Raw genomic sequence first — 27,435 nt, 5'->3', positions numbered from 1 at the left:
GCCCAGCCAGCAAGAAGGCTGGAGGGGCACAAGAAGTTGGCACAGGACACAGCCAGGGCACCTGACCCAAACTGGCCAAAGGGGTATTCCATACCATGGGACGTCATCCCCAGTACATAAAGTGGAGGGAGTTGGCCTGGGGGGATTGCTGCTCAGGAACTAACTGGGCATCGGTTGGCCAGTGGTGAGCAACTGCATTGTGCATCACTTGTTTTGTATATTCCAATCCTTTTATTATTATTGTAAATTTTTTAATTGTTATTATTATTAGTTTCTTCCTTTCTGTTCTATTAAACTGCTCTTATCTCAACCCATGAGTTTTACATTTTTTCCGATTCTCTCCCCCACCCCACTGGGTGGGGAAGTGAGTGAGCGGCTGAGTGGTGCTTAGTTACTGGCTGAGGTTAAACCATGACACCACCACCTCCCCCCAAAAAGCTGGGCTGCCCCTTTGCTTTCATTGCATACAAGAGCATTTAAATGTCCCTTCTATTTAGTGTGAAGGGCAAGGTAGTGAGTATAACATTGGTTTTAAGGCAATTTACTTATTAACAAGGACCAGACTAATATCACCTACTGCTGGGTAGAAATCAGGTCTGTTTGGGGGTAAAGGGGATGCACAGTCTGCCTAACTGCATGAATGCCACTGAGCATCACATGTAGTAGTGATTATATTTAACTCTCCACTTGTGGACACTCTTATCCTAGGAGTAACAAGAGCATTTTCCTGTTTAACCCACTTCTGAAGATAAATGTTGAATGTGAGTAAACTAAGCAGGAAGACAGCACTCATATGCCAGGAGCTAATAAAGGAAAGTTTATCAGGCTCAGCATGAAGACAAAGCCAAGACAAAGTGACACACACCTGAAGCTATGGATACCAAAAGCCCAGGCTCAAGGCATGAATGCATCACCTTAAAACATTTCACCACACGAGTAGCCCGCATACTAGGAAACAGGTATTTGGAAGTGTGAGGCAATGGTCACTAATTCACCAAGGGTATCTGGGACATAGTTTCATCACTTTCAGTTGTCAATGTCTTTGACTCAGGACATCTTGACCTATCATGGGTGAAGCTATTCACATGTCCATAGCTGAGAGGGTACCAAGCAAGGACAACTTCCACTGAACGCTACAGTAATACTCTTGCTGCAATAGTGCAATAACTTCACTATTTCTCATATTATTTGGCAATTGTGTCCTATATTTGTGTTCTAGAAAAGCTCCTTATTTTCCACTGTTTCTAAATATAATATAATTCTGAAATAAGCAAGCATTAACTTCAGGTTATTAACTTTGAATGCCAGATTATGGTTTCCATTGTTTATTGCCACAACAGACTATTAAAGAGGCAGCTCCGCTCAGCTAAATTTAAGATTTTGTCTTCAGGCATAATAATATCTCTGAGAGTTGCTCGACTCTAATAAGATATTTAAGCATATACTTAAATTTAAGCATGCAAGTTGCCCTGTGTGGTCAGTCAGAATTTTGTTTAAAAATAAATCTGTGGTTAACTCAGTGTACAGATTTTTTTTTTTCCCAATACAATACAGCTGCTGTAGCAACAATCAGTAGCATAGCACTTACGGTGAAAGGCAGTGTGTTTTGATTATTAAATGAAGATTCAAACCTTCAGAATTAAATTGTTCTACTAGCAGCTAATGTCCCTCCTGTTGGCTCAACAGTACGCAATGAGTCTTTATTAGCTCTGATAAGCAGCACAAAGATGATTGTATAGCATGCTCTGAAAGACTGCTTAGTATTGCAGAATAAACAAGGCATTGACTCCCTCTACAACAGCCCAAAGATGACACTATAGAATAGATATTTAATCTACAAGTAAACGACCTTTTCCTTGATAAGGAAATATTTTCATTCACCTCCTCAAAAATTAACACCTAATAGATTCTATTATGCAAATGCTAATCATGATCAAAGCAGGTATAAGAAGAGATATCCAATCCATGATCATAAGTCTATAGTTTTATTGTGTGTGCACAATATGCATTCAATTTCTATCAGAACCTTATAGAACAAAGAACAAATATAGTATCAGCTTGTCCACTGAAAGCAGAGGAAAATCCCCAAGTAGGCAGAAGAAAAATAGATATGTGGGAAAGAATAAATAAAAATATCAGTGAAGACAGAACAGGAAGGGAGAAGTTACTATTTGGCCTGAAGGTCACTCACAAGTTTGTACAAATTTCTGAAACTATTTTCTGTGCTGAAAAACCTCAGACCTAAATTGCTTGCTTTGGGGAGATGCTCCCAAGGCTGGTCCTGAACTACCTTTTGGGAATTTTAGGAGGAAAACTGAGTTCCCAACAGTGTCCCCATGACTCAGCTGAAGCACGGTTGGGCTTTTGCAGCTTCCAGCTAACCCCTCTGCCCTTTCAGTGGCCATGGCTGGTAGAAAAATGTCAGATGTCTTTCCTTAACATCACTCTAGGATATTCAAGGACCCAGTGTCTTGCTATCACCTGCCACAAAGGCATACAGGATTTATATGCAATCTGAATACAGGCTGCTACAAAAGACAATGTCAACAGAAACAGTGAGGTCCCAAGGGTGTCTTGGGGATTCGGCATGCCCTGGTGCTTTGCTTCAGAAGTAAAGCACAGACAACATCCTTGAAATTCAGTTCAAATACATCTCTGATAGCAAGGGGCATACACTGAGTCTCCAAGAGTATAGCCAAAAAAAAAATGGTAGATACTTTCCATAGCATATTCATAAAGGAATCTGTATTTATGCTGACAGTTTTCATATAAAAGAACAGTCACTTGTTAATAAAAGAAAATAAATAAGTAAAAAGACTGAACAGTGTTTGTAAGTGCTACCTCACAGTGGATCCAAAAAGCCACTTTAACTCTGCCTAACTAAGCTGGCTGTGAAATGGGAACACATGGGTGTAAAGTTCTTTTGGCTCTGCTACCTGTTTTTGGACTTGTCAAAAATAGTTTCTCATAAAATCAATCATATCACCTAGATTTTTCCTGTTTTCAGCTGAAAAAACATTTATTGCTTTTCCCACATACTTCTTTCATACCACTATGCTGCTTCACACACAGTAACCGAGCTTGCCTTACTTCAGCCAAACTGTGTTTTGTAAAGCCTGAGGTCTATGGTCCAATTCATAATGTTAGAGTCAGGTCTTATACAACTGTAAATATCATATACCCTTCCACTTAAAAGACACTAGTTTAAGTGTCAGCATAGCTAGTAGAAGCTGAAAAAAAGAACATAATAGAATTATAATCTGCCACTAGAGGTGCCTGAACATTTTGACAGGCACAGATTCACATCAATTTCAGGCAAATTTCCAAAGATTTGATGTTTCAAAGTATATCACATCTGGAGCTGGTCTAATACCAATCTAAAACCTTAGGGACAAGGGTCCCTCACAGGAGCAACTTTCCTGCTATCTTTTCAATGCTTTGTCCTTTTGCTGTTAGGTATTTCAAACTTGCAGAGGCAAAGGTAAAGCAGACAGGAATAACATCATGGTAAAAAGCTGAGAACAAAGGTTTTGAATATCAGAACTAATACCTGTTTCAAGAAGTTGGTGAGCTTCAGGTAATTACTTCTTTTAAATTCTTATTTATGTTTTTAAAACATTTTCAAAGTCTTTCACTGTCTTTAACACTGGACATAGACCCCTGTAATAAAGATCAGTAGGCTCTGAGGTAGAAACCAGTATCTCCTCCTTGTCCAGAAGAATGCTAGAGAATTACTTGCTGGAAAACCATCTTTGACAGGCACATAGGAAAGCCTCAGGAGAACGTTTGTTACAAACCCTGGGTCTCCTGCTCAGAACTAGGGAGGCCCTCCTCCCATACACCTTCCACACTTTTAAACGGTTATATGGGAACCAGTATGTGAACTTGATGTTCCTTTTTGTTTTTACATTAATCAGCTTTTGCAGAAGTAGCAGAACTGTTTCATCCATTCTCTTTTTAATTTATATAAACATTACATTTATAAATATGTAACCAATCATTTTGTACTTCTAAAACTTAAATGACACAAGACTGAAATATAACTTCATACAAGACTGAAAAAAATCTTATCAAAAGAAGGGGGGAAAGAACTGAGAGAACTTTCCTCTCCCAATATAAATTATCAGTCAGACAAGTTTTCTATAGCTATCAACAGACTTGGTTCATGAAGATTTCGCTCTGCAGTTCAACACTACTAAAACACCCCATAAACTTAGTCCTCTTTGCCATATATTGCCACAGAGGCTTATAACTATCAAAATATATGCTTGCTTTAGCAAAAATCACGCACACACAAAACACTGCAAATTATTTTATTGGTAAAATTCTTTGTGGTGCTTGAGAGAAGAGATATAAAACAGTCTTAAATCTGCAGACTAAGTCAAACTGTTCCTCAAATAAACAGCAACCAAGCAGAAATGAAAATTCATCGCTTGGCTCAGAAGTCTGTGAATGCTGAGAAGGAGAGAAGACCTCTGCAGGCAGGGGGAGTTCCTCAGCCTCCTCCCATCCCATCCAAATCAATCAGCACTACAGCTCTACACACCCTTCAGGGCTGGTTTATATTTAGAACTTAATAAAGAATAAAAAATAGCAAATCATACACCCACTCTGCTTTGGGGAAACAAATGTGCTAGTCAACGGAAGATATAAATAATCACACGATGACACAACGAAACGCCTCATCCGGTGGCTGCAGTGCAAACTGCTGTCCACCAGCCAGCAGAGCTGCTGGATGTACTCCATTAATCTCTTTTCCAAAGTGATGGATTCTTTTTTGGGGAACTAGCCCAGTTCACCGAGGAGTCATTTTTTCCCCCATCAGCTGAGATCAGTCACCAGTAACTCATCACTTTTGATCCAGCTCTGTTCTTCACTTGTAACTGAGACTTTCCAGCAACGATACTGCAGCTGGCCTGCAGGAAACACCTCCGAACTCCCTATTCATAGTCTGGGCAGGGCAGAGGAAGGAGAGAGCAGGCAATCAGCTACAGTGATAGGAAAAGTGTGACCTTCCTTTCCCTCAATAATGACACCATTTTTCTCCCATCAGCTTTAACCTTTCAAAAACATTCAAGAAGCCACGTGAAAACCCACAGCCCCATACAATCTAGGCATAGTAACTACAAATTTTTAGATGCAAAGCAAAATCCATAGTGCTGGGCATGGATAAATAGGCCAGAGAACGTGAACGTGACTTCTCGGCTCCAGGGAAGAGCCAGTCTGGGTTCCTACTCCAATGACTGCAGGCATTTCTATTAAAAACTGCGTTTATGCTCCATTAGATAAACCGGACAGGCTGTTCTGGAAGCAAGAAAACAAGAGTTTTGTGTACCTAACTCTCCCCCTCTGTCACAATTTACTTTTAGGAAATCTATGAAAAATAGAGCTTTATCAGGGACTTTCATGCTCCCTCCCACCCAGCTGCTAGTGAGGTTGGAGTGAGGTTGGCACAAGGCAGAAGCAGTGATGCTTCTAGACACACACGTGAGAGGATTGAGAAACCTGGAACATTTTGATGCTAAATGCAGAGAGGATGGGAGGTTTAGGTGGTGGCTAAGCAGGGGCTTGGGAAATTGCAATGTGAGAAGTCATTGTCTAAATAAGGCTAAAAGCCTTGCCTTGTCTGTCTAAAGTCTTTGGTGAATCTGGCTCTGTAAGTATACTCAGCTTCTCAAGTGCTCGCAGACACAAGTGACTGTGCAAGGGCATTAAAACAGACGGCGGTGTATTTTTGTCCCGGTAGAATCCTTTCTGAACTACCCCAAGGAACAGGGTCAAACTGGTAACCAGTGCAAACCAATGAAGCTCTGCCCAAATGTACCACCTGTGGATCAAACCCCTATCACCCCAAAAGTGACTGCAGGTGTACAAAGATAGAATAGTAAAAAATACGATGGGTTTATAGGGAAGGAACTGGGGTATTTTTGCTTTCCAGCTGGCTTGCAAGAAAAGAGTGCTTGTATGGTAGGCTTGTGCTCTCAGGGAGCTCCTCAGTGGGGTGGAAAAAATTGGGGGAGTTTATTTACATGCTCATTTGCTCTCTCTGACCTTTAATAGGTGCAAAAGCAGCATGAAATAAGGTCCAGGCTACTGTGGAGAATTGCCAGATAATGGGATTTAAGGAAGAGTTCGTGTGTTTATACACACCCCTCAGTGGTTAACCACCGTGTCAAGCAAAAGACGTGCTGTCACTTCAGGGGCTAAAACAGATTCATTAACAGAAGGGAGACTACAAAGACCCTAGTGCAATCCTGTGCAGGACGGAGTGGGGGGTGGTACGTGAGTGCGTACACACACCCACTTCTCCTCGCAGTGACAACATTTGTGTTGCACTTTCCCAGATACATCAGAGCTAGTCATAAACTGCAGGGCCTTTTGTTAGCTGGGCTGTTGGTTCAGTCCTGAATCAAGTTAGTGCTGTAGCTCAAAAGCTGGTGCTGCCCAATGCTTTTTTGACGAGCAGCACAAAATGAATGAGTTCGATCCAACCCCAGCAATAACACGGCTGCCAGCACCTTTGCTGGCAGTTTCTGTGCACACAGAGAATGAGTTTCTTCTTTTCAGTCCTAGCAGGGCAGAGCTGAGGCCCTACTGCAGAAGATAGTGCTTGATCTGCCTCCATTTGTGGAGGAGAAATTTACCTCTCTTGGGCTGTTAATTTTCTACCAGCATTTCTTCATAACTTCCTTACGGTTTCCTCAGAATTAGGGGTGGTGAAGGAAACAAGTCTGAATAACTGCAATGCAAACATTTTACAGCAGAAAGAAAGCACCACCCTAAAAATAGCACAGAGCCATCTTTTTAAATTACACAGAGCAAGAGCAATGCCCCTTTGGAAACTGTAATTTGAAGGTAATGAGGGTGTTTGTTGAGGAAAGAGTGCGTGACCCTGCCCATATTTCTTCTCCACTCCAGAATAGGTGGGGATGTGTCACAACTAGTTGTTCCCAACCGGAGCCACCCTTCATTCCCGCACGGCCCGCTCTGCCTTGCCACCAAGGGACAAAGTGCAGCCGCCGCCGTGGCCACTCTGCACGAGCGGCTCACAGCCCGTTTATCGCGGTGAACCTGCAGCGGGGAGCCGGCGGTGCCAAGAGGCAGAAATAGCAGCACGCCTTTTTATCACCCCAAGCAGAGCGTGTTTCATGCCGCACAATGTGGTGCCAAAAGGTTCGTGGATAGGGTGGAGAGATTCCCCTCACCTTTTCACAGGGCTCGTCACTTAGTCTTGACATTTACAAGAAGCGTAGGGAAAGGTTTCTTGCTTCCGTGTGTGGCAACGTGACCCTCACCTCTCAGTTCAGGACGTGGTCTTTATGGAGATTAGACTGCACGGGACACATCCTGAGGAAAGGGTGCAGTGCCGCTCTGCATGACCGCTGTCTAAGAACATGAACTCTATTAACCTTCTGGGGGGCTTGTGGAGGGAAAGGGGGGAAAATGAGACAGCCGCTGATCCGGGATATACGGTCACCTTTAAACAATACCTTAGTCACGCAGTCTAATGACTGTCTCTTTACCTTTGCCCCCATCCCACTCCAGTGGAGAATTGTAGCTCTAAGTGGAAAGTTAAGAGCTGGAGCTGCAGATTTAAACTGTGCTCGGCCAAGCTTCCTATTGCGATGACCCGAAGCAAAGTGACGAGAACGGGCTGAGTCCTCCCAGCTCCACAGGGCTGGTCTGAGCTCCACAACCATGCTCCCCTGTCCAGAGCAGGGCTGCCACTGGTGGTAGAGAGACATCCATTTATGTTGGAAGAACTAAATGCTGCATTCAAAGTCCTCCCTAGAACCAGAGACCACTTTCCTCATTCACATTTTTCTGTTAACAAAGTATGGACCAGTCTCCCCTACACAGAAACAGAGCTACTCCCATTCCTGCTGTTTCAGATGTCAAGTGTTTTGCGTGGGGATCTGCAGGCTCAGAAATTAGACCTGTAGCTGTGCAAAGCTTGGCAAATTGTTCAGGGCCACATAGAAAAAGAAAACAGGTTTCACACAAGGTTTGTGAAACCCTGGGCAACTTCCAGTTTAGATAAGACAGCACAACCCTGATTTGACATGTCTAATGCTCTTGCTGCTCTGACCATGCAGGGCTTCGTCCATGCATGATCATTGCTTTGAGTGATCACATTTCTTAAATTTAACTCAGAGAACAGCTAAGTAGTCTGCACATGGAAGGAGAAATAATGCTGTGAATTAGTCACAAAAGTGATCTGACATAGCTTCAAGGAACAGAGCTCTTTCAAGAGCTGTCAAAATCTGACAGCATCCCATGGCAGCTCCATGTAGTGCAAGTCCAGCCCTTAATGGCTGCTTCCTTAAACCAAAATAAGTTAAGCTCCTACACTACTTCATGGCAGTGAAATCCATATAAAATTTAGTATTGCTCAGTATATTGCTGTAGATTTGTGATTTTCCCATCCCAGGCGTGGATGAGAGTCAGCAGTTACTTTTTCTTTGTGTACATGATTTGAGTGTTCTCGAAGGCAAAAGCCAACACCACCTGTAAAACCTTTTTTCTTTTTTTTCTCTTTTCTGAGCTTCACCTGAGTCTAGTTCTCGCTTATATTCTGACTTCTTTACATCTATGAATTCCTGTGTGGTATAAACACCATCTGCTGTTACTTTAAGGTTTCTTTATGATTTAGAGGTATATAAAAGGATTTACAAGTGTCACCTACAGTAAAATAAGAACTGCCCAAACAGACTGCCTGAATTAATGCAGTCCGACCTCCCATCTTTCATTCCTACTTTTCTAAGCTTTCATTCTTACTTTTTTTACCTCAGCTCTGCTTCAACTTATCCCTACCAGATACCCAGCAGCCAGACTACACACCAGCCGACACCTTCTTCCTTGAGTTCCAGCAGTGAGTGTTTTCCAGGATGCTTGGAGACCACATAAACCACATTACAACCAAAGAAAGGAAAAGCAAGAAAACTTCAGGCAGGAACCTTCTGCCTCTCCCCTCCAAAGTGACTTTATTCTCTGGCAAGGTTATTCAAGCCCTGCAGGATACGACTGCACGAGCTAAAAAACACCCTCAACTCCCTTTGAAGAAAATATCTTGCAGGTATTAGAGTACATTCTGTCCATAAATTGCCTCAGCAGCAAAATGAAAAATGCTTCACACTTTCAGATGTAAGATGTGCGAAGAGGTTTAATTAGCTAAAGTTCATATACTGCTTTGAAGATGGGAAGACCTCTGAATGAAGTGCTAAGAACAGATAACCAGAATCCATCTTTTCTGGTATATAAACATAAAAAGCAGATTGATGTTGCACAGAAAATGTATGCCAGAAAAATTGTCCAATCATAGGATTATTCATCAAAGTTTTACTTGGAGCCTCAGGGATTGTTTAGAAACTGGTATTTCCAAGCTGTATCTCAGTTGGAGATGTGATTTCACTACCTATTTTTGACAGGCGACTCAAAAGGGACATTAGAGTAAATATTTCTAGAACACTATGACATTTTCTTCAACATTCAGGGCTTACAGTTTTGATGTTTAAAACACAGGAGATTTGACAGCTTCCTCAAAAAGTGATCTTTGTTGTGTCTATCCATGTACATAGCAGCCCAGCTAAAAATGCTGTTTCTGAAGCACATTAAATAATTCATATCACTGACTAACACTAGTGAGAAATGTTATTTAGGAGCAAAACAACAAGTAAATCTGAGTGCATGAAAGTTCACTTCCAAATATTAATGAGGGAGGAAGGAAAGAAAGATGAAGCATATTTAAAAATCAGACAGAAACGCACCTCTTGCTGAATTTTGTCCTTGGAAAGAACATTATTGTCTTCACATCCACACTCCATAAACTGCAATAACCTAGCCAAACCTCAGGAAGAATGACTGAAGGAATGACTTTCCTCCCCCAGCAGTGAGAAGCCACATCTCTCAGGCAAAGAAGCGCAAGGTGCTTTGGTAACCAATGTTCTAACCCCACTGGGGAAAAGTGGTATGGATCAGACCCTGGGAGGAAAGGAAAAGCGAGTCCTAGGCAGGATGACAGCAAAACTAGGACCAAACCATCAGCTGATGACGAAAAGTAGACATTGATTTGTATCAGCTGAGAAGAATGTGACCTCCCTCGGACCCTTGTTCTTAAAATAAGGGAACTTTATTATTTAGATGAGTCTATGGTGTTAAGCACTACAAATACAGAGCAGGTTGTGCTATAAAGAGCTCAGGAATATGAAAAACTGTTTTTCTTTTAGGCTGCTTATGGAAAGAAACTGAGTAGGAAGGTAAGGTCTCAGATCAGAGTGAGATTTTCTTTGGAAGCACATGGAACAATAGCTCAGCTTGCCCTTCTTACTGGAGCACCACACTATGTAAACTACATATCTGAATAGTTTTGCACATACACACATACACATGTTTTTTAAACACAAAGCAAAGGTTTCAAAACATATCACCAACAGAGGAAGCAGCCCGAAGCTCCTAGCAGGGGCCAACTGATCTAGAAGAATCTCACAGCACTGTAACAGCAAATTTCTCCTCAAATCTCCAACAAACTCTTGTGCACGTGGCTGTTGCAGGATGCTGCTTTTCACCCCTGTCCCATATGACTCAAACCCACAAAGTCCAGAGACACATTTGATGATCAAAAAAACCCTCCACATGGTGCATTTGAAGAGGCAAAACTGATAGCTCTGAAAAAAAAAATATTATTAACTGTAGGAATATAATTGTAGGCTACAAAAGTATCATTTCCATCCTCAAAAAGCTTAGTGCAGGTCTGGCAGCAAAACAGCACAGGAAGGAGGTAATTTCCTAATCAAACTTCTAATGTCCTCTACATGGAAAACGGGCTCCAGTGTCTTCTTGGAAAAGGGTAAATGAAATACAGCCATTAAGCGGGACTGAATTTACCTATTTTCAGCTAACAAGTACTCATGTGAAAACATGGATATTTTAGCACAAGAATCCCAAACAGAATCCCAGACATTCTATTTCCACCAACAAACACTTTGGCATTCCTCCTGAGGACAAAAGTTTGCATTTTCAGCAGGTAAACACAGTTAATTCACTCAAGCCAAATTAAGTGTAAACAAATTTTTAAAAATTAAGGCAAGATTAGGAAATGTTCCTTTTATTTCCTTTTTTTTTTTTAATCAACCCTTGAAAATGTTATTTTACAGCTATAGAAAATGTGACTTTTGCCTGACTTTTGTACTGGGTCAGCCAAACTTGAAGAAAAACAAGAAATCTCTCTGTAACCGAGGGTAAACCCTCACTTTAATATGCACTGTTCCTAAAGGAGGAGAAAATTCAATTGCTAAAATGGTAGCATAATCTTTTCTTTATTATTTCAGGAGCTCAGAGTTAATTGGACAAGTTTAGCACCCTGTGAATGACTGTGCATCCTTACTTCTCCACAATAAATGACCTATAATTACTTCCATTTCTCTGAAACCAGGAGATAGCTCTCATTAGCATTACTCTGAAAGAAGCCTTTTGCTCTTTTGGGGATTTAGAGAGGCTCCATCATTATTGTATCTGAGCAGCCCACAACACCTCTCATGCACAGGGAAATGTTCTTATTTCATCTTACACATAACTGCTCAAAGGCCCCACATGCCTACAGTGAGGTTACCCCAGTACTTATGCCTCAGGCTTGACTACGGTTTAGCATGTGTCTTTCACCTACTCACGTCCCAGCAGGCTCCTTGGACCAGGCATCCCTGCCCTCACCTGAGCCAAGCTGCGAGGTCCAGCACATCTTCTCGAAGCCCAGGACAAAGACTGAGTGGTCGCAGCCAGGTGAGACACCTTGGCCTGATCCACCTGGCAGGTCATGACTCCGCATCTCCCCCTTTCCATAAAGGGCATGCCTGAAACCTCAGGCCATACCCCATTCACAGGACGCTTGTGCTCTCTTCTGCAGGAGCATTTGCATTTTCTAGGAAATGATTAAGGACACCTGGTGCCAGAGGGAAACACCATAAGCCAGGTTGTGCCATGGTTAACTCATCACTCAACAGAGGGGATATCTGTCAGGTGTGCTCCACCACCTCCTGTGTTTTAGAAAACAAAACTTGCTCTTTGAAATACCAGCCCAGTAGTGTGCATCTGCCCCTCCGCACTCATCACTGACCCCTGTAATTGCTTTCCTGCATCTGAACGCACACACACCAGTTGTCTTAGTAAAGCTAGTTTCTGAAGCCAAAGGATCTCGCAACACATGGTCCAAGGTCTAAGTCCCATACCAGAAGGACTTTTTTTAAAAATTGGGAATAATTTTCCTCCCTCCACATCCTTTAAAAGAGATCAGAAATAGATGCACAACACGACAGTAAAACTACATACAAAGGTAAAGATTATTTGCGGTTTCAGCACACTTCTGCTTGCCTTCAGGATCACGCTGGCTCCCCTATTAATTGCAATGATGTAGCATAGCTCGTGCTGAGTTCTACTTTGTTGGGCTGGTTTGGCTGAGCTGGTATTCTCATGCTGATTGTGCTTTCCCTCATGATCCCCAAATCCTCTTCAACTGCTTCTTTTCAGAGGGCAGCATCATACACATACAGTTTCTGGATGCATAACTAGCTTTCAGCTGCATTAAAATGCATCCAGTTTACGCAGTTATAAAACTGCAGGACTTCCCACTTTTCCTCGTTATACGCCACTCTTCACCTAGAATACAAGTGTTACAAATAGGGATTTTATATATTCTAGAACAACAAAGCCAGTGCGTTGAGGCCCCCTAAGTACAAGCATCACCCTGCAGGTGCAAAAACAAAAGCTCGGAAAGGAGGGGACTAGAATTCAATGAAGAAAATGGCCCAGTCACCAGGATTTCCTGCAACTGTTCTGGGTCTCCTCTATTCATTACATTTAGCTTTCTACAGCACACTTTACTAACTAGGGTGGAGAGTGGGACCCAAGTCTTCCTCCAGGCTAGGAAAATTTCATTCAATTTTCATTTTTCACTCTTGCACCGCACAGAAAATCCATAGGCTTAATAAGAAGCTTGAAGTCAAGTACTTGGACACTTCAGATGGCATCCCTTCTAGAGCTGAGACAGGTGTTGAGCAAACATCCTTCTAGACTGAGCAAAAACTTATACCTCAACCCTGAGGACAAGCCTGACAGGAAAGTCCTCACAGTTCCCTCAGGACCCCACCACCCTTTTTCTTCTTCTTCTTTGTTGTTGTTGTTGTTATTGTTTGTTGTTGTAAGAGGAAGATCTTAGGGATAAGAGATCAGCCTCTACCTGTGAAGCTGAATCTTAAGGTATAGCTTTCTGAAGCTTGGAAATTCAAAGCTAAGGTTCTAAGACTAGCCTAGCTTACATTCTAGTTCTGCACATTTAAGTTAAATTCGGCATGAAACTTTCTTTGACCCAAAAAGTCAAGTCTGTTTTCATCCCTGGGAGATTTACAAATACTTCTTGTTTTGCCTAAGTTACAAACACTGTGGGAACAGGGATGTAGCTTGATTTGAATATAAACATTAGAACTGATGTGTCCCCTCTCTGAAGTACGCCCAGAATCTCCCTAAGCAAAGATGCTTTCAAGCATTATACAATAGCTGGATACAGATATAAACATGCTAAGAAAAGATCTGAAATAGAACAAAAATAACACTATGGTAATTGAGAGCTGTAAAGTATGGCAAGTATATTACTACCTACCCATGTAAAGTAATCATCTCACACCAGTGAGATAATCTTCTGGTGTTAAACAGAACTGTACTCACTCCATCTGTAAGAATTAACAGATGGAGCAACTCTTCGGGCTTTACGTAACAGTAATTAAACAAATCCTCACAATAGCCACATGATTTCATGCACAAGCCAGGGCAGTCTACAAAAAAAAAAAGCTTTGCTGCCAGGTTGGAAAATTCCAGGTCGCGTAGGCCGGAGAGCTCCATGAAAGCCATCAGCCTGATGCCTTGGATCAGCCTGCCTCATCCTCCAGGATATCCTCTTTGCTGCACACCAGGACCAAGAACAGAAAATCCAGAAACAAAGCAGCTGCAACAGACACCTTCATCATCTGCAGGAAGAAGTTCTTAGACTACTTCATCTGTAAGATGGGAGACACCTATCCATACACCTCGCTATACTAGAAGTCAGTCTGAGTAAAGAAAATATGGGAAAGTTCATAGCATTTGGGATGTAGGAGAATTCAGCGTCCCCACTGACAGCCCGTGGTACAAGCAGGTAGCCTCTCTCATGTCACCCACTTCACAGCCACGAGCACCAACAGCTCTCTTGTGGGCTAGCAAGGCTGGAGGTGGGTGTGTGAAATGCAGGAGTTACTCATTAGTACGGGCAGGAAAAGAAACCTCCCCACCAGGTAACACCCACCTAGCTACCCACGTGTATATAAACATACATGAATCTCTACCCATCTAAAAGGGCAAGAAATAGCAGAATGAGCAAGGCACTTCAACTGCACCTTAACTAGAGAAGGAAAGACTCCATTACAGGTGGGAAATGCAGAGAGGGACAATATTTTATATCTTCACATGGGCTCTCCCTCCTGCCCAAAAGTAAGCATCACCGTTAGCACCAGCGGACTTCCCTTACTTCTCTGAGGTGCTGGACACAGGGGTGACTGAATGGGGCACCCCAGGAGTTGACCTCTGAGAAAGCCTCAGAGCCATGCTGGACATGGAGCCGCCATCTCCATACCCCTCACCTGCGGGTCCTGCAGGGCTCTGTCCCCTCCCCACCTACTACTTCACCTCTCTACAAAATACCTCAGATATCTTGGACCAGAAACACATAGATGACGCACAGGACTTTATCTCCTGTACATGAAATATATACAGAAATCTCCCATCACATCTAACAGCAAGCGAAAATCAACACCTGAAAGAAAATTCAGCTCATTGAAACTGAACCTAGACCAGATCCAGGTGGGGGAAAGAACCCATCCAAATCTACTAACTGTATAACATCCCATCTGCTGTTGCTGAAAATGCCTGCACCCCTGAACTAATGAAGCGTTTCACACCTGTCGGATTCTTTTGCTCTTCCAAACAGGATTTGGAAAAAAAAAAAAAAAAATAGTTGGCAGAATAAAACCTGCACTGAGGTAGCTGTTCATTCCCTTCCCAGCAAAACGAGTGACTGGGGGATAAATAAAACAAGGCAGGTGTTCTGCTGCCACCACATGGTCACCAATAGACCTAGGCAGAGTTTTAAAATAAAATGTGCTTCTTCAGAATACATCAATTCACTACGCCTATCATTTTTATGCATTTCCTTAACTCATCTCCAGTTGGGGTTACTTGTTGCAAATCCATCAGATGACCACGTTCCCAGCCTGCCTGGTAGGTCTGCCCTGCAACCACGTTGGATCCAGAGATTTCAAGGTTCATCACACACTCGGGCCTTAGCTCTGGGGAGCAAGTTATTTTCAGTAAGTCTTCTGAAAGAGAAAATCAGCTTTGTAGCCAACTCAGGACACAAGTATCAAATGCTCCTGGTTAGCAACTCACTCTGGAGTGACATCTGGAAGGGGGGAGGTGGGATCCATCCCCCTACTCTTAAGACATCTAGAGCAGTCCCTGGCATGATTCACGCAAGACAAAGACACCACCACCATCACTATTTATTCCAGTGACTCCTCTCACCAAAAAGCACTTAAAGAGAGAGAAAGACTGCCTTTCTGCAGCCATAATTTAAAACACCCTGATGGCATTTTTATTTTTACTAAGAAAAGTGCAAATCCCAGCATTAGCTTGGCCAAAACTCTGGAAAGAAAACATAAATCCTCTTTGGAAAATATGCTCTTGAAAGGTACACTACGCCAAAAACCTGTCTTGATCAGAAATATCAAAATAAAGGTATGGATTAGTATTCAAGGCCTAGAGACTCCTCTAGACTCTCTACACCAGTTTTACAAGATATTACAGCCCTGCATATGATAGCTGCACACCTCTAAAAATGTTATAAACTGTACAAAAAATAAAATTGCATTTTCTATCAACCCCAAATCTGTGTGTTTTCTTTTCAGTGTGCAGAGGAGCAATTTGCTACTCCATTCTTTCACATCTCATCAGTAATAATTTTTCCATCAGTTTTTTTGTATTTTAGAGGTGCTTTTTTCTCCCAACAGCCCTGAAAAAATATCCCAATGACTCATTAGCTCTTCTCAGAATACAGGCATTCATGAAATTCCGTGCAGCTTTGTTTACTGTGGAATTCAGCTCAAAGCTTGAAAAACAAATCATGAAGGACTGCTGTAAAAATTCAGTAGCAACATAGCCATCTCAGAGGGGAAGAAATGTGTATCCAACTTTATTTCTCTTTTTGTAGAATGTGAACAAGTTTGTGAGATACCCAATTTAAAAAAAAAAAAAAAAAAAGCTCTGTAAATGAATGAGGGAGAGTTGCCAGTGGTATTACATTTTGGTGACAAGGATTTTTGGTGACAAGGATTTCCAACAGTTAGTTCTCTTAGGAGTCACTTCCAGTCTTTATTAATGAAGAATGACACTGCCTATGATGTAGCCAAATCTTTGTGCAGGCACATGAAAAACACCATCACTGAGGCCTAGAAGTGACAAAAGGCTGTAATTTCAAAATAGTTAGAGAACAAGTGTTAGGATGATTCAGCTGCATACCATAAAACAGGTTATAACTAAAATGTTTATTGTCTCTGTGTATCATGAGAATTTCCTAACAGTATGATTTAATACCACTTAATAGTTTAAAGGTACCGCTTTAGGCATTTAGTGTGCTGTAGCACTAGTCCTTGTCTGATATCAGTGAAGTGCAATACAGATTGGTATGTGGAACATACTGCTCGTAGTGGAAACAGGCTGATTCCCATTACAGTATAAGCCTGAAAACGTGCTTGCCACTTTGTCCCTCAAGGTAATTCACCAACCACAGGTACAGTTATACATCATCCTTTCCACAATCTGCCTTGGAGGGACAGATTTTTGAGACGGGAATACTCAAAAAGCTTTAGGATCCATAAGATAAGCAAGTCATCTGGCTTGGGCTGGGATGGTTGTGGAGTCCACACTGATCTTCTCATTTAACATGAAAGGCTGAATTCAACATTAGCATTTGGGATGACTATTTTCAGCTGTCATTGATATTACTTGACCAAAGTTCAAGAAAAAGATGGCCACAATAGTAGCCTGTGTTCCAGAAAGCCATTCACAGTAAGACAAATTACTATCATTTATTTTACCCTAAAATACTTCTGTTGACATATGTCAGTGCTTTATTGTGATAGTTTTGACTTCAGTGAAGAACTCGTAGGAATCCTTTGCTCCCTCTCTTCCTATGCCTGAGGCTTTCATCCCACCAAATGGCAAGTTCAGATCTCTAACAAGCCAGCAGTTGGTCCACACCAATCCAGCCTGTAGTCTTTGTGCCACTCGATGAACGCGTCCCACATTGCTGGACCACACAGTGGCTGCCAGGCCGTATTTCACACTGTTGGCTCTTTCGATCACTTCTTCTTCTGTATCAAATGCTACCACACATGTCACAGGACCAAAGATCTCTTCTTGCATGCAACAAGATTCGTCCTTGACTTCGGCAATAACTGTGGGCAACATGAAATAGCCTTTCTGGTTGCCAGTTGGGAGAGCCAAGGAATCCACTCCCTCTCCGCAGAGGACTCTGGCTCCTTCAGCTTGGGCTTTCTTCACATAGCTCCTTACCTGGGGAAGCAGCAGGAAAACATCACTGCTAAAGGACACCAAATCCTGAGGGTCCAACCTCTCCGGTCTGGGCACATCAACAGGAACCCCTGAATATCTCCAACTGGATCACACTGCCTTTACTTCCCTCCCAACAACAGAGGTCATTCCCTAGCTTTTGTTGTTATGCTTCTGTAAAAGTAAGGCTGGGTATTTCTTGCTGTAAAACAACCTTTCTCTCTCCAGGCAACACCAGTGGCTCTTCTCACTAAGTATTCTCAAAAGGGTAGGGCCCCTGGTGAAAACACAAGTGGTTTCAGAGCCTCCCTGTCTTCTTCCAGGACCTTGGGCAGTTTGCCACATATTCCATGCCACGGTTCACTCATTTACTCGAAGGGATCAGTAATATTTTCCTACCTCACAGGCAGGCTTGTTAAATGTTTACATGCCACTAGGATGACAAAGCCATGAATGCAGCAGAAAATCTCATCAATAAATAATTAAAGCTGTTTCCATGGCTGCTGCTATCGTATGCTACCTTGAACACATAGGACATGCTATAGATCTACTTCTGCTGTTCTGAAATCATTGCCTGGTTTCTCTCCCTGTAGAAACACCACAGAGATACCACCAGGCCTTCTTTCTCTTTTTCTTCTTTTAACCACCTTGGTAGGTTAGACTCAGAAGTCCTCTGTGGTGCCACAGACCTCGGACCTCGGGAAGTGGGTGCTTCTGCCGCTCTACTGCTGAACAGGCCTGGGGAAACTGCTGAGGCGTCAGGGAGCATGACAAAGGTTTGGCTTTCTCTCTCAGTCTGTGGTTTTCGGTCTGCTTCTTGCTTATGCTGATTGTGTCAGATAGTTTTGGGATGTGAGCATCTGCTCTCCTGAACTCTGACACCACAAAAACTCATTTCATATAAGCCACTAAAGCAGACTATGTTTAACTGTGCACCATCTCAGCTTCCCTCTGCATATACCCAATTCAAATTACTGCAAGCAGTCCTAGCAAACCGGTCTTGTACTCCCCAGAATTTGCCAAAGAGCGATATAAAAATAAAACTTTTACCTTGTTAATCTTGCCTTATTAGGCAAATAAGTGATCTCAGCAAATGCAATATTAAAAATCCATGAAAATATTGCTGAACTCTAGGATTGCTTAGGATAAATTCAGGATTTAGATTTACACATTTTGAATTATTTCACTTCAAATGGGAAAAAAATATTGTTTGTCATTTGAAGTTATTTTCCCCATGGAGTTGATTTTTCTGGAGTAATCACATGATCCCAGGCCACAGAAACCTTAACAAAAAGATACCTCATAACAATGGCTTTGAATCATCATCCCTCAGAGCTAATCTTGGAGAGGACATGGTCCTTTCCATACACCTCTGAAATCACCTTTCATAGCCCTCTAAAAGATGAGATGAAACCATGTAAACTCCACATAACGTCACCTTTTCTAGATGCTCTTTACTTATTAGTGCTCCCACGTTGACTGTAGGATCTGAGGGGTTCCCAACCTTCCACTTCTTAGCTTCTGCCACAAATCGCTTCAAAAACTCACTGTATATGCCCCTCTGAACAAAGATCCTGGAGGTGCAGAGACAGATCTCACCCTACCAAAAAGAAACAAACAAGAAAAACAACAGTATTCGTTCAGATTACATTGTACTATTGATGAGTATTAGTAAGAGTCACGTCCCAGAACGAGGCTTGTGTCCCTGCATCCTCAGGAGTGCAAACTACATTCACCAACACTACAAAGTAGGATTTTTCCCAGATTAAAAAGGAAAAGAGAAGAAAAAGACAAAACAGCAGTAACAGGATGGCACAGTCACTTACTAATGCAAATAAATTTGATTTTTCATTAATTGCATGTTGTCTTCTCCAACATTTTTCATAGGAAAAGTGATTTCCAATTCTGAATCATCCCTGTCTTCATTTCCTGATAATCCCTTTCTGATACCAAGCTATTTTTCTGAACATTTGCCCTGATACAGTTTCATGGCTTTGGTGATCTCTCCTCAGGGTGGTGATGAGGGAAGAGGAACATTGATAGAATTCTGGGGGGAGTCTCCTAATTTAATTCCAGAAAATCAGCAAGCTTCCCACTTATTTGCAGGGTTGGATTTAAAACAGCTGCTTTCTGGAAGGATAAGCAATATAACTATTTTGAAAGGGTTAATGACACCTTGTTATTCTCTGATGGAGAGTACTAGGATGAACCCTTTATAATTTTGTTTCCCTGCTTGTGGAATGATGAAATTTTTTTTCGTATTTTTCTATTTACACTTTGCCTACAACAGAGAATCTTGAAACAGACCTTGACAATTTAGGATTTGCATCCAAAGGTACATGCACGTACACACACAGACTCGCAGACAGATAACAGGGTTTGTATGCTACAGAGGTGGGAGGCACCTGGTTGGCAAAGCTGGACCTCAGGGTCGTGGGGATGCACTGCGTCAAGTCGGCATCATTGAAGATGATGGCGGGGTTTTTGCCTCCCAGTTCCAGCGAAAGCCGTTTGCAGTGCGGAGCACTTTTCTCCGTGATCCGCTGGGCTGTCAGCGTGCTTCCCGTGAAGGAGATCAGAGGCACGTCAGGATGGCAGATGAGGGCTTCTCCGGCCTTGGTGCCTGTTCCAAACACGATGTTCACCACCCCGTGGGGTACTCCTGATGGGAAGAAAGGCACGCAGTCATCGTACCCTTTCCCTTGCTCTGTCAGTTTCACTTCACTGTGTTTTGTCTCTGAAGTTAGAAAATTACCAGCAGCTCTAGCATGACAGAGACCAACCCTTAACTTAAGTACTAGCTGAAATGCATGATGTTTAATAACTCTGGGGGTCACAGGTTAAGAGATAAAACCAATTCCACTGATCAGTCAAGCTTGCCTGACACCCATCATCAGAGACTCAGTGTTCAGTCATTCAGGCAAAAAGCAGTTGTCCTCCCAGTTTTTCTTAATAGTGCACCAAATACAGCCAGGACACAGCAACCGAGAGCTGATTCTCACTCTCTTATGCCCTCATGGTTCCTCTGCTGGCACCACAGACTTACATCACCTCTAAATGGAGTGCAGGAGAGGGAAAGGAGGCACAGGAAGAATTTTCATGAGGAGACAGTGGAAAAAAAAATGGGCAATAGCTGGCGTGGGGAGATGGGATATTATGAGGGAGAGCTTTTTGTTCTCCAGTGCAACATTCAGCTACAGCAAACAGTCTTTCCCAAATTCTTTGAGCACTTTCTGATTTCTGCAACAGAAAATATGGTGCACAGGCAAGCATTCCCATCCCATTCTCCCTCCTTAACATACCATGGGACTTACCTGCTTTCTCCAAGAGTTTGCACATCATCCAAGCTGTGACAGATGTCATCTCACTTGGCTTGGCAACCACAGTATTTCCACATGCGATAGCAGGAGCTATTTTCCAGGTCAACAAATATAGTGGCAAATTCCAGGGACTGATTAAACCAGCTACAAAGCAAACCCACAAAAGACAGGAGTTCAGTCTGCTGGGAGACAATCTCAAGCAGTTATACACCAATTCAGATTTATGAAGGGAATTTGGCTATGGCTTTTATTTCCAGACAATTGTACAACAAATTTGCAGCTAGAAACTTTTCTCAGAGGCAGATGATTTTAAAAGATTTGCACAAATGATCCTAAAGGTGATCAGCCGAACTCTCTGAATAAGTTTTGCTGCTTCTTCGGGGCAGAAGCTCATATTCACAGCAGCTTTTCAGTGTTTTCTAGGAACACTGACACAAGGTGGGCCATAAAAACTATGTACATCAACTGGTCTGTGGTAACACGCTGTGTTAGCCAACAGCAAATTAACGTGTGTTAGCTCAGATCACTCTTGCTTTCTTTTGCTCTTTAGAACTTTTTTCCCCCCCCAATTTTAATACAAAAAAAGAGCGTGCATAACATACAGTGCATATTTTCCTGATACATTTTAGCCTAACTTACGAGTGCCAAATTTATCAGTGTAAGAACTGATGCTTCCATGAATTGCTGAAAGACCAGAATTTTTCCAGTAATTGCCTTTAGGAATACTTTCACCTTACATATTTAGAGGAAATAGTGAAAAACAATCTGTAACTGTTAGCTATGACTGCTCACAGAAGTCACAGGATTTCTCGCTGTTTGATGGAGCAGATGCAAGGAGTGCCTTTTCCTTATGAGAGTGATTTTACCAGCAATACTTATGTTCTCCACTGCTCACAAAAACTTTTAAATAGGTCCTCTAGGTTAGCCAATTTTATTTTTTAAATAATTCAAGTGTGAATGTGGAACATTCATACATATTGAGATAAAACACCTAATGGAATCATCACGACTCCATTACTCCTCAAGTGAGCACAGCCACTTTATTTCTGAAGCACCAGCAGCATCTAGTGGCTGACTTCAGCAATTGCCCAGCTCCGTCTGCATTCCAGCCACAGGCTGAAATGTCACGTTGCAAGCCACCACTGCTTCTCCAAAGGCGAGGAGGATCCAGCTCTCCCTGGAGCTGCAGGAGCAGCAGCTGCATGCTTCCAAACGCCTCCCTGACCCACAGCAGTAATACTTATTTACCCACACAGACATGCACGTACGAAACACAAGAGGTTTTGAGGGTGAGAGCTACCAGGTTAAAACAGAGGCTTTTTAAGGCATATAAGCATTCTTTTTACCATGAAGTAGCATAACTGATTTTACATAAAGTTGCTCATGCTTAAGCAGACTAGTCATGTTTAGCACATGATCCAGAGACGACAAATGCTTTTGAAAAATCCTCTTTCTTTGTTGAGCCACTACTGAGGCAGACACTCTGCCAAGCTTTTCAGCATTTCAGGAGCATCATACCAACTCCCACAGGTGCCCTCGAGGTGTAGTGCATGCAGCCCATGGTTGCCATCTCGGTGCACTCTGTTGTGTGATGAAGGATGGAAGAGGCAAAGAATCGGAAGTTGTACACAGCCCGAGGGATGTCCACCGTTCTAGCAAATGTAATAGTTTTTCCTGAAACAAAAAAAAGCACACTGCTGTGTTATCATGGGCAGAAACAGTGCTTTAAACTCTGCTCTGAAAGCTGATTTGCATGTTTTTGGGGAAATGTGTTTTGTCCTGCGCCCAGGTAATCCATGGCACAGTGCAACCATAATCAATAACAACAGCTCCCCTGTAGTATTGCATTCCAAATATCTAACAACCGAAGTCAAAGTCAGCAATTCTGAAAAGCAATAATGCCACAGGAATCAAAAATCAGCAACTTGTGCAAAGTTCAAACACATCAAGGTTTCAATATTCAGCAAGACACTCTATATTTGAGATGAACAGTTCCAGTTTTTACCCTGATCCTTTGACTCTGCTTGTGCAAATGCTTCCAGGTCATGTTCAATCAGGTCTGCCAATTTGTTCAGGATCTGAGATCTTTCCAATGGACTTTTTGAGGACCAAATTGGGAAGGCAGCTTTGGCAGATCTGACAGCAGCTTCCACCTAAAAAAAGCAAAAGAGGGATGGTGATTATTAATAGAAGGCCTTAGAAAGAATATCAAACAATCAGCAGACTAACTCATATTTGAGAGGCAAATAATCCAGATCACATCATTGGGAAGACTTCACTTCTGAAGAGTTGTGACTATTGACAGCTTCTCCATTTTCATGTTCTCAAGACACCATCTCAACTCAAGGTAGTTTCTTTTCTTCATACTCTACTCCACTTTAACTCTCGCTTTTCTCTACATTCCACAACTAGTGGGCAATCCTCCAGGCCTGGAGGAAATGCCAGACCAGTCAACTGGCGCCAGCAAGTGCCACTGGCCCAACTCATGCAGAATCTTGTTTCTCATGGGGGAAAGTACAGGCAAATTTGCAGAGCACATGCAGCCTCAGTCTAAATGTCCACAGTCCTTGCAACACGGGACTTCAGCCACACCAGGAAATGATGAAAGTAAGGGGTTGGGGAAGGAACAGACTGTACGCCCTGCTAGCCTTCAATTTCCTCTTCCCTTTCCCCCAGCTGGTTCAAGCAAGGACTAAGAATCCATTTACAGAATAGACACTCAGAGAAAATTTTTAATCTTACCTGATCATGGCTAGAAACTCATTAACGCCCTCAGGTTAAAAAAAAAAAAAAAGCTCCTTTCTAAAACTCTGGGGGTTTAGTCAGTTCTCTCATAAGGTACCTAACGAAGTCTACAGATATGAAAGGTCATTATATGCATTTCATATAGGTGCATACCAGTCTTGCCAGTATCTTGCCTGAGATGTGCATAACTACTGCACAGTCCTTCAGCCTGACCTTTCTGAATAGTGGCAGAATACCAGCACTTTTCTGAAGCAGAGTAGGCTTCAAAGGATTAAGATTCCTCAAAACACGCTCTCCTCCATCAGTCATTTCCTCTGAGCTCTTAAATGAAAGTTACCTGCATCTATTGATTTATAAGCAGTTCCTTCTCAATGTTGTTTACTAGTCTAAAGAAGTTTACCAACATCCTTCCGTATTTTAATTTTCTGCCCTATTTCCGAATTTTTGCTTCCTATGTATCACTTCTTAATTGCTTCCAATGTCTAACATATGCATCAAGGTGGGTGTTTAGCCAAAGCTGTCTTAGTTTCCCATCATTTTTGCTCACAAATTTCTTCAGCTTTTGGAAATCCGCCCAAGTCAATAACTAGGAGGACGCTGATATAAGATTAATCAGATAATTCTGACCTCTCCTAATGTTGCCACATTGCTGGTTCCCATGCAGTCACTGAAGACTCCTTCCCATCAATTCCACAAAACTGAGTTCCAGATCTGTTCCTTCAGATTGTGATGGGTTTTATAAAAACCATCACAAAATATTTTACAGGCATTCCAATGATGTTTTACTAACGAGGGCACAAAAGTTCAAGCGGGTGAAAATCCTTCCCCCCCCATGCAGATCAAAATTTATAGTCTCCCTAAAAATAAGGACCAGAGTTTGAGGGTGGGAATGACACTGGTACAGAGGCCAGGGTGGGAATAAACCAAGTCACGCAAGGTCACATGGATCACTGGCCAAGCTCAGACTTTCGACTGTAATGTGAGAACCTACTGCTCAGATGCCGACAGCAGCAGGCTGTCGGCCACCAAACAGCTGGAGCAGGGCCAAAGGAGGCCTGGGAAAGGGGAACTGCAGCTTCTTGAGTGAGTCAGGTGTGGATGGCATGCTACCCTAAGAAGGCTCACCCTCTGTGAAACCATACCACCCTTACTAATTAACTTGTTCTTCCACCCTCCTGTCATTAGGTGCCATTGTGGTGCTGCTTCTCATCTGTCCTCTCCTCTGCAGTGCTTTCCACAAGGTGCTGTGTGCTTCAAGAGAGGGAGGGCTGGTGTGAAATTAAGGCTATCTGCATTTTTAACCCTCCAGTGGGTTTAGAAGAAGGAAGATGTCGCATTTTCACAGGCAGCAAAAGAGAAAATCAGCAAAGGAAGGAACGAAGTGGCAGTAGATTGATCTAAAAAAAGGCAAGAGGAAAAAAAGGAGAGAGATTTGTACAGAAGTAAGGAAGCGTACAAAGGTTAAACAGTTACTTAGTTTGACTAGCAATAAGCAGCAAAGAAAGCCGAGCCACAAAGAAAACACACATAAGAATTCAACTATGAACTCGTGTGTCTGAAACACTTCCTTCTGCTTTCGTCTTCTGCACAAGACAGGCACAGAGAAAGAACACACGATCCAGATGTATCGTAAAAGGTTGGTATCAAAATACTCAAAACTGCCCTCAGCATATGATATTAACTTTCCCAGGGGATGATGCGCAGGAGCAATGTTCTTTGAAGAGAGATTTTTTTAAGCAGGTATTTCCAGGACTAATTAGCTCTTACCAGCCTGTCTTTTGGAGATACAGGGCATCTGTTCAGCTTGCTTTGGTGCTGCTACTTGGAATTTAAGACATCTAGCTGGGGGGACAAATTAACCCCTGAAAAAAAATATTCAGTGTTTTTAGCAGAAACTGGCTCAAACGGCCACTGCAGCTGACCTGGTGTTAAATTCCAGGGTCAGCAACAGATTTGCTGTCTGCCTCCATTCTGCCTTCTAACCTTTCACTAAAATTAACCTAGAAAAAATCCAGCTGGACATTGAGCCTTGCTACAAACCAGCATCTCAAGTTCTTTGTTGGACCTGGGTCTAGATGCTTATTTTGATATCTCTAGATACCCTCTAAGTACTTCGTGATTGCATTTTCCCCTGCAGCATATTCCATCAGTCACCAGTGGATTCAACTCTGCAGAGCCCAACCTTCTTGTATAGTTGTCTGAAGGCAGAAGTAAAGCATTTGCCAACTTCACAGGTGTTTAAACTGGGTTCCCACTGCTATGCACAACCACTAACTCAGAAGCTGAACGAGAAAACCCATTGTTCTTTAGAATACTCGAACTATATCTCCAGAATGGCCAGCAGCCTACTTTTGTTAGGCTGTTCTGGCATTCTCACATCTCTCTTGTCTTAGTGATTTTGCAAATAAATGAACAGGAAGATTTGCACCTGCACATCAGAGAAGTCTTTCCAGGCATAATTAGGGTTGGAATGAACTTACACAGATGTATTCTAGCAAACCCAAACTGTTACTCTTTAACCCTTGGTCATCAGCATCCAGCAAATATTTACCCAGTTGAAATTACAGTGCAAAGGTTTCTGCTGAGAGAAGCAAAGAGAAAAGACATCAGTGGGACTGAAATACAAGTGAAGGGAAGAGCCACACACAGTAGCAGTTTCTTTTAAAAAATGTTTTGAAAATACCGTACAGTACTTGTCAATATTTGCCAAGCCCTTTGCATTATCCAAGCTTTTCCAGTCGTTTTTCTCTTCAGTAAATCTGAAACACTATGTTGGATGCACACATGTAGGTCCCTTATAAAGTAGCATCAATGAAACTGCAGCTCCCCAGATGAATGTCACATTGCCTATCCATATCTGAACACTTATAAGGTACCAGGAAACATTCATCCCACTAGAAAGAACAGGACTAGGAAACATTACATTGATGCAGAGGACAGGCTATGTTATAAGGAAGCATAAACTCATCGCAACCACTTCATCCTCTCCTCTTAATATCCAACTGCTAATACCAAAACAAGGTCTGGAAGCTTTTTACCATCTTCAGGGAAGAGTAAGCAAGCCAAAAATCCTTTTAAATGACAACTGCAAATCATCAAGACACTAAGGGAGAAATTTAGTTGTATACAGTGCCTCTAAGTTTATTTACAAAAGAGATCAATAAACCCTTTTCCCTCTTACAGATTGTTTATACTTAGAGCCAGTCTGAGCATTATTGTTAACTTATGTACAAGACATCTCCCACGTGAGCTGAAGGAGCTCCACTGAAGTTACTGAAGCTTTGTTGATTTACACCAGCCTAGGATCCAGCCTGTAACTTTCTAATAGCAAAATGTAAAAAAATAACAGTATTCGCTGCCACAGCAATAGATTACACAGCGCTACAATACAACGAAGAACTTATTCATTTAAGCATTAATGTCTTCATTGTTTTTCTGTTCTCTCACCTTCAGCCTCTCCCACTCAAAATATTAGTGTTATGTGCATTTACCATTTTCACTTCTTTATACATTTGGTTAGTACTCACCTCTTCTTTGCCACTGTCTGGCACCCTGCAATAAACATCTCCAGTGGATGGATTATAGGAGTCTATGTAGGAGGAACAAGGAACAAATTTGCCTCCTATAAAGTTTTCCAGCACTAAGAGAGCCTTTGAATGAGCCATTGTTAGCCGCTTGCTTCATCTGTGATTTTCTTCTATGAGGCACCAATTTAGATTAGTAG

The 27,435-nt window shown here is 42.2% G+C and overlaps 1 protein-coding gene across 1 annotated transcript; it reads right to left on the bottom strand.

Annotated features, from left to right (window-relative positions):
• Nucleotides 1–16,427: 16,427 nt before the first annotated feature.
• ALDH8A1 (aldehyde dehydrogenase 8 family, member A1) lies at nucleotides 16,428–27,416 on the bottom strand. The gene is made up of 7 exons (XM_010574657.1): nucleotides 27,239–27,416; nucleotides 22,972–23,119; nucleotides 22,485–22,640; nucleotides 20,961–21,110; nucleotides 20,052–20,308; nucleotides 19,085–19,246; nucleotides 16,428–17,649 (listed from the first exon to the last, which is right to left on the bottom strand). The coding sequence occupies exons 1-7, from the start codon at nucleotides 27,374–27,376 to the stop codon at nucleotides 17,197–17,199; spliced, it is 1,464 nt and encodes a 487-aa protein (XP_010572959.1). The 5' UTR covers nucleotides 27,377–27,416; the 3' UTR covers nucleotides 16,428–17,196.
• Between the last annotated feature and the right edge of the window lie 19 nt (nucleotides 27,417–27,435).

The sequence above is a fragment of the Haliaeetus leucocephalus genome, unplaced genomic scaffold (genome assembly GCF_000737465.1).
Source record: "Haliaeetus leucocephalus isolate CR32 unplaced genomic scaffold, Haliaeetus_leucocephalus-4.0 Scaffold450, whole genome shotgun sequence".
NCBI lineage: Eukaryota > Metazoa > Chordata > Aves > Accipitriformes > Accipitridae > Haliaeetus > Haliaeetus leucocephalus.
Note: the sequence above shows the minus strand (reverse complement) of the source record. Positions and strands in the feature narration are given on the sequence as shown.